The sequence below is a fragment of the Oncorhynchus gorbuscha genome, unplaced genomic scaffold (assembly GCF_021184085.1).
Source record: "Oncorhynchus gorbuscha isolate QuinsamMale2020 ecotype Even-year unplaced genomic scaffold, OgorEven_v1.0 Un_scaffold_744, whole genome shotgun sequence".
Lineage (NCBI taxonomy): Eukaryota > Metazoa > Chordata > Actinopteri > Salmoniformes > Salmonidae > Oncorhynchus > Oncorhynchus gorbuscha.
This window is the reverse complement of record NW_025745789.1, coordinates 223,893-237,500: the sequence shown is the minus strand read 5'-3', so window position 1 is coordinate 237,500 and position 13,608 is coordinate 223,893. Positions and strand designations below refer to the sequence as shown.

Below are 13,608 nucleotides of genomic sequence, written 5' to 3'. Positions count from 1 at the left end.
CCACCGTATATCCCCTCATACCGTATATCCCCTCCTACCGTATATCCCCTGGGTACCGTATATCCCCCCTACCGTATATCCCCTCCTACCGTATATCCCCTACCGTATATCCCCTCCTACCGTATATCCCCTCCTACCGTATATCCCCTCCTACCGTATATCCCCTCTACCGTATATACCGTATATCCCCTCCTACCGTATATCCCCTCCGTATATCCCCTCCTACCGTATATCCCCTCCTACCGTATATCCCCTCCTACCGTATATCCTACCGTATATCCCCTCCTACCGTATATCCCCCCTACCGTATATCCCCTCCTACCGTATATCCCCTCCTACCGTATATCCCCTCCTACCGTATATCCCCTCTACCGTATATCCCCTCCTACCGTATATCCCCTCCCCGTATATCCCCTCCTACCGTATATCCCCTCCTACCGTATATCCCCTCCTACCGTATATCCCCTCCTACCCCTCCTACCGTATATCCCCTCCTACCGTATATCCCCTCCTACCGTATATCCCCTCCTACCGTATATCCCCTCCTACCGTATATCCCCTCCTACCGTATATCCCCTCCTACCGTATATCCCCCCCGTATATCCCCTCCTACCGTATATCCCCTCCTACCGTATATCCCCTCCTACCGTATATCCCCTCTACCGTATATCCCCTCCTACCGTATATCCCCTCCTACCGTATATCCCCTCATACCGTATATCCCCTCCTACCGTATATCCCCTCCTACCGTATATCCTCCTACCGTATATCCCCTCCTACCGTATATCCCCTCCTACCGTATATCCCCTCATACCGTATATCCCCTCCTACCGTATATCCCCTTATCCCCTCCTACCGTATATCCCCTCCTACCGTATATCCCCTCCTACCGTATATCCCCTCCTACCGTATATCCCCTCCTACCGTATATCCCCTCATACCGTATATCCCCTCCTACCGTATATCCCCTCATACCGTATATCCCCTCCTACCGTATATCCCCTCATACCGTATATCCCCTCCTACCGTATATCCCCTCCTACCGTATATCCCCTCCTACCGTATATCCCCTCATACCGTATATCCCCTCCTACCGTATATATCCCCTCCTACCGTATATCCCCTCCTACCGTATATCCCCTCCTACCGTATATCCCCTCCTACCGTATATCCCCTCCTACCGTATATCCCCTCATACCGTATATCCCCTCCTACCGTATATCCCCTCATACCGTATATCCCCTCCTACCGTATATCCCCTCCTACCGTATATCCCCTCCTACCGTATATCCCCTCCTACCGTATATCCCCTCCTACCGTATATCCCCTCCTACCGTATATCCCTCTACCGTATATCCCCTCCTACCGTATATCCCCTCCTACCGTATATCCCCTCCTACCGTATATCCCCCTACCGTATATCCCCTCCTACCGTATATACCGTATATCCCCTCCTACCGTATATCCCCTCATACCGTATATCCCCTCCTACCGTATATCCCCTCATACCGTATATCCCCTCCTACCGTATATCCCCCTACCGTATATCCCCCTACCGTATATCCCCTCCTACCGTATATCCCCTCCTACCGTATATCGTACCGTATATCCCCTCGTACCGTATATCCCCTCGTATACCGTATATCCCCTCGTACCGTATATCCCCCTACCGTATATCCCCTCCTACCGTATATACCCCTCCTACCGTATATCCCCTCTACCGTATATCCCCTACCGTATATCCCCCTACCGTATATCCCCTCCTACCGTATATCCCCTCCTACCGTATATCCCCTCCCCTCGTATACCGTATATCCCCTCTACCGTATATCCCCTCCTACCGTATATCCCCCGTATATCCCCCTACCGTATATCCCCTCCTACCGTATATCCCCTCCTACCGTATATCCCCTCCTACCGTATATCCCCTACCGTATATCCTCCTACCGTATATCCCCTCCTACCGTATATCCCCTCCTACCGTATATCCCCTCCTACCGTATATCCCCTACCGTATACCGTATCCCCTCTACCGTATATCCTCCTACCGTATATCCCCTCCTACCGTATATCCCCTCCTACCGTATATCCCCTCCTACCGTATATCCTCTACCGTATATCCCCTCCTACCGTATATCCCCTCCTACCGTATATCCCCTCATACCGTATATCCCCTCCTACCGTATATCCCCTACCGTATATCCCCTCCTACCGTATATCCCCTCCTACCGTATATCCTCCTACCGTATATCCCCTCTACCGTATATCCCTCCTACCGTATATCCCCTCCTACCGTATATCCCCTCCTACCGTATATCCCCCTACCGTATATCCCCTCCTACCGTATATCCCCCTACCGTATATCCCCCGTACCGTATATCCCCTCCTACCGTATATCCCCTCCTACCGTATATCCCCGTATATCCCCTCATACCGTATATCCCCTCCTACCGTATATCCCCTCCTACCGTATATCCCCTCCTACCGTATATCCCCTCCGTATATACCGTACCGTATCCCCTCCTACCGTATATCCCCTCCTACCGTATATCCCCTCCTACCGTATATCCCCTCTACCGTATATCCCCTCCTACCGTATATCTACCGTATATCCCCTCCTACCGTATATCCCCTCCTACCGTATATCCCCTCCTACCGTATATCCCCCTACCGTATATCCCCTCCTACCGTATATCCCCTCCTACCGTATATCCCCTCCTACCGTATATCCCCCGTACCGTATATCCCCCGTACCGTATATCCCCTCCTACCGTATATCCCCTCCTACCGTATATCCCCTCCTACCGTATATCCCCTCCTACCGTATATCCCCTCCTACCGTATATCCTACCGTATATCCTACCGTATATCCCTCCTACCGTATATCCCCTCCTACCGTATATCCCCTCCTACCGTATATCCCCTCCTACCGTATATCCCCTCCTACCGTATATCCCCCTACCGTATATCCCCTCCTACCGTATATCCCCTCCTACCGTATATCCCCTCCTACCGTATATCCCCTCCTACCGTATATCCCCTCCTACCGTATATCCCCCCTACCGTATATCCCCTCCTACCGTATATCCCCTCATACCGTATATCCCCTCCTACCGTATATCCCCTCCTACCGTATATCCCCTCCTACCGTATATCCCCTCCTACCGTATATCCCCTCCTACCGTATATCCCCTCCTACCGTATATCCCCCTACCGTATATCCCCTCCTACCGTATATCCCCTCGTACCGTATATCCCCTCCTACCGTATATCCCCTCATACCGTATATCCCCTCCTACCGTATATCCCCTCATACCGTATATCCCCTCCTACCGTATATCCCCTCCTACCGTATATCCCCTCCTACCGTATATCCCCTCCTACCGTATATCCCCTCCTACCGTATATCCCCTCCTACCGTATATCCCCTCATACCGTATATCCCCTCCTACCGTATATCCTCCTACCGTATATCCTATATCCCTCCTACCGTATATCCTACCTCCTACCGTATATCCTCCTACCGTATATCCCCTCCTACCGTATATCCCCTCCTACCGTATATCCCCTCCTACCGTATATCCCCCTACCGTATATCCCCTCCTACCGTATATCCCCTACCGTATATCCCCTCCTACCGTATATCCCCTCATACCGTATATCCCCTCCTACCGTATATCCCCTCATACCGTATATCCCCTCATACCGTATATCCCCTCATACCGTATATCCCCTCCTACCGTATATCCCCCTACCGTATATCCTCCGTATATCCTCCTACCGTATATCCTCCTACCGTATATCCCCTCGTACCGTATATCCCCTCATACCGTATATCCCTCCGTATATCCCCCGTATATCCCCTCCTACCGTATATCCCCCTACCGTATATCCCCTCCTACCGTATATCCCCTCCTACCGTATATCCCCTCCTACCGTATATCCTCCTACCGTATATCCCCTCCTACCGTATATCCCCGTATATCCCCTCCTACCGTATATCCCCTCCTATCCCCGTATATCCCCTCCTACCGTATATCCCCTACCGTATACCGTATATCCCCTCCTACCGTATATCCCCTACCGTATATCCCCTCCTACCGTATATCCTCCTACCGTATATCCTACCGTATATCCCCTCCCCTCATACCGTATATCCCCTCCTACCGTATATCCCCTCCTACCGTATATCCCCTCCTACCGTATATCCCCTCCTACCGTATATATCCCCTCCTACCGTATATCCCCTCCTACCGTATATCCCCTCATACCGTATATCCTACCGTATATCCCCTCCTACCGTATATCCCCTCATACCGTATATCCCTCTACCTACCGTATATCCCCTCCTACCGTATATCCCCTCATACCGTATATCCCCTCCTACCGTATATCCCTCTCATACCGTATATCCCCTCCTACCGTATATCCCCTCCTACCGTATATCCTCCCCGTATATCCCCTCGTACCGTATATCCCCTCCTACCGTATATCCCCTCGTACCGTATATCCCCTCCTACCGTATATCCCCTCATACCGTATATCCCCTCCTACCGTATATCCCCTCCTACCGTATATCCCCTCATACCGTATATCCCCTCCTACCGTATATCCCCTCCTACCGTATATCCCCTCCTACCGTATATCCCCTCCTACCGTATATCCCCTCATACCGTATATTCCCTCTCAGCTTCACCCTCAGTAGAAAATTCAAACGGTGGGTCAGAAAGCAAAACCCCTGGATTAACCCTTCAATTGTCCATCACCATGACAGGCGGTGCTCCTAGCTGTAACAATGCTTTAGTGTAAATCTCGTTGACCCTTCACTACATGCCTGGTACTGAGGTCCAAGCCTGTGGTCCTACCTGTGGACTGGAAGACGCCAGGGTTGCACTGGCAGTATCTCTGGGCGAAAGCCTCCATCATGCGGTCGATCTTCTGGGCCTCGCCAGGCAGCCGGAAGCTCCACAGGAACTGTCTGTTAGGGGAGGAGAAAGAGAGGTCAGTCAGCAATACCATCTTTCAACTACTAACTTTGGCTAAATACCAAATGGCACTCTATTTCCTACGTAGTGCACTTCTTTTGACCAGTAGGTTGATATACATATCTAGACGACTAAAAGCCTTTGTTATCTACTGATGAAGGTGTGAAAGTGGGACCATTGTTTCTCATGTAAAGTAGGTAAGCCTTGTCTGAGCCAGAACAACTCCTGTTTGCTTTATCTAACTTAGTGAAATGCACTGACTGGAAGTCTCTTTATCTAACTTAGTGAAATGCACTGACTGGAAGTCTCTTTATCTAACTTAGTGAAATGCACTGACTGGAAGTCTCTTTATCTAACTTAGTGAAATGCACTGACTGGAAGTCTCTTTATCTAACTTAGTGAAATGCACTGACTGGAAGTCTCTTTATCTAACTTAGTGAAATGCACTGACTGGAAGTCTCTTTATCTAACTTAGTGAAATGCACTGACTCTTCTTTATCTAACTTAGTGAAATGCACTGACTGGAAGTCTCTTTATCTAACTTAGTGAAATGCACTGACTGGAAGTCTCTTTATCTAACTTAGTGAAATGCACTGACTGGAAGTCTCTTTATCTAACTTAGTGAAATGCACTGACTGGAAGTCTCTTTATCTAACTTAGTGAAATGCACTGATGGAAGTCTCTTTATCTAACTTAGTGAAATGCACTGACTGGAAGTCTCTTTATCTAACTTAGTGAAAAATGAAATGCACTGACTGGAAGTCGCTATCTAACTTAGTGAAATGCACTGACTGGAAGTCTCTTTATCTAACTTAGTGAAATGCACTGACTGGAAGTCTCTTTATCTAACTTAGTGAAATGCACTGACTGGAAGTCTCTTTATCTAACTTAGTGAAATGCACTGACTGGAAGTCTCTTTATCTAACTTAGTGAAATGCACTGACTGGAAGTCTCTTTATCTAACTTAGTGAAATGCACTGACTGAAATGCACTGACTCTTCTTTATCTAACTTAGTGAAATGCTTTATCTAACTTAGTGAAATGCACTGACTGGAAGTGCTTTATCTAACTTAGTGAAATGCACTGAATGACTTAGTGAAATGCACTGACTCTTTATCTAACTTAGTGAAATGCACTGACTGGAAGTCTCTTTATCTAACTTAGTGAAATGCACTGACTGGAAGCTCTTTATCTAACTTAGTGAAATGCACTGACTGGAAGTCTCTTTATCTAACTTAGTGAAATGCTACTACTGGAAGTCTCTTTATCTAACTTAGTGAAATGCACTGACTGGACGTCTCTTTATCTAACTTAGTGAAATGCACTGACTGGAAGTTTCCTTATCTAACTTAGTGAAATGCACTGACTGGAAGTCTCTTTATCTAACTTAGTGAAATGCACTGACTGGAAGTCTCTATCTAACCCAAATATCTAATGATAATAGCAACGTTAGGTAACTATAGGACAATGCTATATCAGGAGGATAATGACAACGTTAGGTAACTATAGGACAATGCTATATCAGGAGGATAATGACAACGTTAGGTAACTATAGGACAATGCTATATCAGGAGGATAATGACAACGTTAGGTAACTATAGGACAATGCTATATCAGGAGGATAATGACAACGTTAGGTAACTATAGGACAATGCTATATCAGGAGGATAATGACAACGTTAGGTAACTATAGGACAATGCTATATCAGGAGGATAATGACAACGTTAGGTAACTATAGGACAATGCTATATCAGGAGGATAATGACAACGTTAGGTAACTATAGGACAATGCTATATCAGGAGGATAATGACAACGTTAGGTAACTATAGGACAATTCTATATCAGGAGGATAATGACAACGTTAGGTAACTATAGGACAGTGCTATATCAGGAGGATAATGACAACGTTAGGTAACTATAGGACAGTGCTATATCAGGAGGATAATGACAAGGTTAGGTAACTATAGGCCAATTCTATATCAGGAGGATAATGACAAGGTTAGGTAACTATAGGACAGTGCTATATCAGGAGGATAATGACAACGTTAGGTAACTATAGGACAATGCTATATCAGGAGGATAATGACAAGGTTAGGTAACTATAGGACAATTCTATATCAGGAAGATAATGACAACGTTAGGTAACTATAGGACAATTCTATATCAGGAAGAGGTTTTGATAGAAGTCTGTGCTTTGGCTCTCTGGAGAGTCAAGAGACGTTTTGAGTGTGTATGTGTGTGCGTGTGTGTATGTGCGTGTGATTTGTAGAAGCAATTTGTACGGGGGGGGGGGGGGTTATAAAGCCCACTGGGAGGCTCTTACCTCAGGGCCTGGATGGTTATAAAGCCCCACTGGGAGGCTCTTACCTCAGGGCCTGGATGGTTATAAAGCCCCACTGGGAGGCTCTTACCTCAGGTTCTGGATAGTTATAAAGCCCCACTGGGAGGCTCTTACCTCAGGGCCTGGATGGTTATAAAGCCCCACTGGGAGGCTCTTACCTCAGGTTCTGGATAGTTATAAAGCCCCACTGGGAGGCTCTTACCTCATGGCCTGGATGGTTATAAAGCCCCACTGGGAGGCTCTTACCTCAGGGCCTGGATGGTTATAAAGCCCCACTGGGAGGCTCTTACCTCAGGCCTGGATGTTATAAAGCCCCACTGGGAGGCTCTTACCTCAGGGCCTGGATGGTTATAAAGCCCCACTGGGAGGCTCTTACCTCAGGGCCTGGATGGTTATAAAGCCCCACTGGGAGGCCTCTTACCTCAGGGCCTGGATGGTTATAAAGCCCCACTGGGAGGCTCTTACCTCAGGGCCTGGATGGTTATAAAGCCCCACTGGGAGGCTCTTACCTCAGGGCCTGGATGGTTATAAAGCCCCACTGGGAGGCTCTTACCTCAGGGCCTGGATGGTTATAAAGCCCCACTGGGAGGCTCTTACCTCAGGGCCTGGATGGTTATAAAGCCCCACTGGGAGGCTCTTACCTCAGGGCCTGGATGGTTATAAAGCCCCACTGGGAGGCTCTTACCTCAGGGCCTGGATGGTTATAAAGCCCCACTGGGAGGCTCTTACCTCAGGGCCTGGATGGTTATAAAGCCCCACTGGGAGGCCCTAACGTCAGGGCCTGGATGGTTATACAGCCCCACTGGGAGGCTCTTACCTCAGGGCCTGGATGGTTATAAAGCCCCACTGGGAGGCTCTAACCTCAGGGCCTGGATGATTATAAAGCCCCACTGGGAGGCTCTAACCTCAGGGCCTGGATGGTTATAAAGCCCCACTGGGAGGCTCTTACCTCAGGGCCTGGACCAGGTTCAAGTCAGTGAATTCATGGAGCTCCACAAAGTCATGGAGGACCTGGAGGTTGAACTCATCTCTGTAGGGAAAATAATAGAATTTGTTTAGTAACGATTTTCTGAAATCATTGTTCAATTATTTGAGTGTAGAGACACAGACACAAAAAATGACAAACACACAGACATTTAGACACACAGCCAGACACACAAATGCTCGTACACACACACGTATGTATATGCTCACACAATCAATAAAAACTGGGGGAGGAACACACACACACACGGTGACACCTCTAGCATGACATCACTCTTCTTGACATCTGTGGCCTTTGGAGTTAGTGATACTCCCCCTGAGATAGACAGGAGGCCTCCCAGGACCTATCCCTGACAGGGTCAAAACCAGCTCTGCCCTGGGGGATTCCTGACCAATCAGGGAGAGCACACACACAGTCTGCCCCTCCCCCACTGGAATCAGAAATCTATTTATACCAATCGGACAGAGCTGAGCATCCATGACGATATCTGGGTGGTGTTCATGACCTAATAAACACAACTCAGCTCTCCATTTCCTGGTCTGGCTTGTCGATGAGCCGACCACACCCAGGCTGTAGTTAGGCAATGCACCCAGGTAATAACACACACAATGCACATACATTGGGTGTTGCCTGTTATATGGCTTTGAATTAATATAAAAGATGGTATTTCTTCAGGAGAGACTCAACTTTTACAGTTGGGGGGGGGTTTGGGGGAAAGGGCCGTTGAGGGGGAAAGGGGAAAGGGCCGTGGGGGGGGAAAGGGCCGTTGGGGGGAAAGGGCCGTTGGGGGAAAGGGGAAAGGGCCGTTGGGGGGGGGAAAGGGCCGTTGGGGGAAAGGGCCGTTGGGGGAAAGGGCCGTTGGGGGAAAGGGCCGTTGGGGGAAAGGGCCGTTGGGGGAAAGGGCCGTTGGGGAAAGGGAAAGGGCCGTGGGGGGGGAAAGGGCCGTTGGGGGAAAGGGGAAAGGGCCGTTGGGGGAGGGCCGTTGGGGGAAAGGGCCGTTGGGGGAAAGGGGAAAGGGCCGTTGGGGGGGGGGAAAGGGCCGTTGGGGGGGGAAAGGGGAAAGGGCCGTTGGGGGAAAGGGCCGTTGGGGGAAAGGGCCGTTGGGGGGGGAAAGGGCCGTTGGGGGAAAGGGGAAAGGGCCGTTGAGGGGAAAGGGCCGTTGGGGGAAAGGGCCGTTGGGGGAAAGGGCCGTTGGGGGAAAGGGCCGTTGGGGGAAAAGGGCCGTTGGGGGAAAGGGCCGTTGGGGGAAAGGGGAAAGGGCCGTTGGGGGGGAAAGGAAAAGGGCCGTTGGGGGAAAGGGAAAGGGCCGTTGAAAGGGGAAAGGGCCGTTGGGGGGGGAAAAAGGGCCGTTGGGGAAAGGGCCGTTGGGGGAAAGGGCCGTTGGAAAAGGAAAGGGCCGTTGGGGGGGGAAAGGGCCGTTGGGGGAAAGGGCCGTTGGGGGAAAGGGCCGTTGGGGGAAAAAGGGGGAAAGGGCCGTTGGGGGAAAGGGCCGTTGGGGGAAAGGGGGCCGTTGGGGGAAAGGGAAAGGGCCGTTGGGGGAAAGGGCCGTTGGGGGAAAGGGCCGTTGGGGGAAAGGAAAGGGCCGTTGAGGGGGGAAAGGGCCGTTGAGGGGGGAAAGGGCCGTTGGGGGGAAAGGGCCGTTGGGGGGAAAGGGCCGTTGGGGGGAAAGGGCCGTTGGGGAGGAAAGGGCCGTTGGGGGGAAAGGGCCGTTGGGGGAAAGGGCCGTTGGGGGAAAGGGCCGTTGGGGGAAAGGGCCGTTGGGGGAAAGGAAAGGGCCGTTGGGGGAAAGGGCCGTTGGGGGAAAGGGCCGTTGGGGGAAAGGGCCGTTGGGGGAAAAGGGGAAAGGGCCGTTGGGGGAAAAGGGCCGTTGGGGGAAAGGGCCGTTGGGGGAAAAGGGCCGTTGAGGGGGGGGAAAGGGCCGTTGGGGGAAAGGGCCGTTGGGGGAAAAGGGCCGTTGGGGGAAAAGGGCCGTTGGGGGAAAAGGAGAAAGGGCCGTTGGGGGAAAGGGCGTTGGGGGAAAAGGGCATTGGGGGAAAGGGGTTTTGCCTAACCTGACAGAGGAAAGTATGTGATCTGGAAATGGGACATCTTTGACAGGAAAGAAGTGACGCCCTTCTGAACCACACAACACACACAGAAACACAAACATGACGAACACACACACACACCCCCTCCCCCTGACACAACCACATAAAGAGACGTAGCATGCATCTTGCCCCCACTGACCTCTCCCCAAGGTAGTCTCCGATGGCGGTCTTGTTTAGCCCCTCCCCCTTGTACAGGAACTGGGCGATGTCAGAGCTGGTGTGCTTAAGCAGGTCATTCTCAATCAGGAACTTAATCCCCTGAGAAAATACAATATATATCCCGTGTCAGACCCTCGTTACAACGGGGGCGTTCCAGGTCGTATTGTTTGTAGCCGTGCGGCACATATCAAAAGATTTAAATCATATTTTTGCTAAATCGGGGGTGATCCCGACCGAGACTCAAACACCGGTACGATCCATACCATAATGTCAAGAGGATGGAACCTCCTGATTGATGAGGTTGCTAGGCATTTGATTAAGGTCACTACAATTGTTATTGTGGTTCCTGAAACGTCAAACACTTCTCCACACATTGTCAGATCTGAGAGTTGGCTCAGTGGTAATGCAAAAAACCCACAACCTGGAACAGCACAACTATATCAAACCCACAGGACACATTCAGAATGTCTATTTCCCTCCAATTCAACTCTGAACCTGGAAGCCAGTTGCATTGCCTTGTTTCCTTGTTCCCCTCTAACCAGGGACTGATTTAGACCTGGGACACCAGGTGGGTGGAATAATGATCAGGTAGAACAGAACCAGCAGAATCCCGACCTCGTAGGGTCAGATGTGAATAACCCTGGGCTGAGATTCTCAAACGCATCGTAGCACTAAGATCATCTTTCATGCATTTAGTTTCAATAGAATGAAGATGATGTTGGTGCTGCGATGCTTTTGGGAAACCAGCCCTGGTCTATTTGATACTCACCTTTTTAGGGTCCATGTTGAATTTCTTTCGGCCCATGGCCACTTGTTTGTTCCTCTGCATGTTTTTCCTGCAACATCAAATAGAATCAAATTCAATTGTATTTGTCACATACACGGAACCAACAACGCAAAGTAAGAAAATATTTGCTAAATAAACTAAAAAAAGTAACACAGTAAATAACAATAAGGAGGCTATATACAGGGGGTACAGGTACTGAGTCAAAGTGAGGGGTACAGGTACTGAGTCAAAGTGAGGGTGTACCGGTACTGAGTCAAAGTGAGGGGGTACCGGTACTGAGTCAATGTGAGGGGGTACAGGTACTGAGTCAAAGTGAGGGGGTACAGGTACTGAGTCAAAGTGAGGGGGTACCGGTACTGAGTCAAAGTGAGGGGGTACCGGTACTGAGTCAATGTGAGGGGGTACCGGTCCTGAGTCAATGTGAGGGGGTACCGGTCCTGAGTCAATGTGAGGGGGTACCGGTCCTGAGTCAATGTGAGGGGGTACCGGTCCTGAGTCAATGTGAGGGGGTACCGGTCCTGAGTCAATGTGAGGGGGTACCGGTACTGAGTCAATGTACCGGTCCTGAGTCAATGGGTACCGGTCCTGAGTCAATGTGAGGGGGTACCGGTCCTGAGTCAATGTGAGGGGTACCGGTCCTGAGTCAATGTGAGGGGGTACCGGTCCTGAGTCAATGTGAGGGGGTACCGGTCCTGAGTCAATGTGAGGGGGTACCGGTACTGAGTCAATATGAGGGGGTACCGGTACTGAGTCAATATGAAGGGGGTACTGAGTCAATATGAGGGGGTACTGAGTCAATATGAGGGGGTACTGAGTCAATATGAGGGGGTACTGAGTCAATATGAGGGGGTACAGGTTCGTCCAGGTAATTGAGGTAATATGTACATGTAGGTAGGGGTAAAGTGGCTATGCATAGATAATAAATAGAGAGTAGCAGTAGTGTAAAAAGGAGGTCAATGCAAATAGTCCGGGTAGCCATTTGAATACTATGAAATGAATTAGAGATTATTATTGTATCCCCCATCTGCGATGCTGTCAGGGCTGGTTTCCTGGATACAGAATACATTGGAACAGTTTTAACTGCCAAGGTGATGACAAAATGTTCAATTCATGAAAGTATTATTGCACTACAAAACACTTTCAGAGGAGATATTCCATGCTTTTCAGTCCAGCGCTAGACTTAATCAGGGTCTGGGAAACACTTTCAGAGGAGATATTCCATGCTTTTCAGTCCAGCGCTAGACTTAATCAGGGTCTGGGAAACACTTTCAGAGGAGATATTCCATGCTTTTCAGTCCAGCGCTAGACTTAATCAGGGTCTGGGAAACACTTTCAGAGGAGATATTCCATGCTTTTCAGTCCAGCGCTAGACTTAATCAGGGTCTGGGAAACAGCCCCACCAATAAGTGTTTGTGTGATGCCATGTAAATATTTTCCTTTGTCTTTTCATTTCAAATCACACACATTGATCTCCATGATCTATTTACCCATCTCACATTGGGTCAATATTATGTGTTCATTCACTTATTAGTTCAAATAATACTTTCATGAATTGAACATTTTGTCATCACCTTGGCAGTCAAACCTGCTCCAATGGGCCACTGATGACAACAATCAAGATGAAATGGTGACTCAACAATAACTATCACCATTCTTATGTCACCTTAACCGGCTAGCCAAAGATGTCATTGTCATTGGGAACTACAGTACTTCCTCAGTTTAACAGATGACCACTATTGTCATTGGGAACTACAGTACTCCCCAGGGTCAGTTATAACAGATGACCACTATTGTCATTGGGAACTACAGTACTCCCCAGCGTCAGTTATAACAGATGACCACTATTGTCATTGGGAACTACAGTACTCCCCAGCGTCAGTTATAACAGATGACCACTATTGTCATTGGGAACTACAGTACTCCCCAGGGTCAGTTATAACAGATGACCACTATTGTCATTGGGAACTACAGTACTCCCCAGGGTCAGTTATAACAGATGACCACTATTGTCATTGGGAACTACAGTACTCCCCAGGGTCAGTTATAACAGATGACCACTATTGTCATTGGGAACTACAGTACTCCCCAGCGTCAGTTATAACAGATGACCACTATTGTCATTGGGAACTACAGTACTCCCCAGGGTCAGTTATAACAGATGACCACTATTGTCATTGGGAACTACAGTACAGTCAGTTATAACAGATGACCACTATTGTCATTGGGAACCCTCCCCAGCGTCAGTTATAACAGATGACCACT

General features: G+C 49.3%; 1 protein-coding gene across 1 annotated transcript in view; it reads right to left on the bottom strand.

Annotated features, from left to right (window-relative positions):
- The window catches only part of cyth1a (cytohesin 1a), a 110,420-nt gene that overhangs the window by 21,474 nt on the left and 75,338 nt on the right, over nt 1-13,608 (bottom strand). Inside the window, 4 exon segments of the mRNA XM_046335410.1 lie at nt 4,866-4,978; nt 8,278-8,358; nt 10,540-10,658; nt 11,329-11,395. Of these exon segments, the coding sequence (XP_046191366.1) occupies nt 4,866-4,978; nt 8,278-8,358; nt 10,540-10,658; nt 11,329-11,395 (380 nt within the window).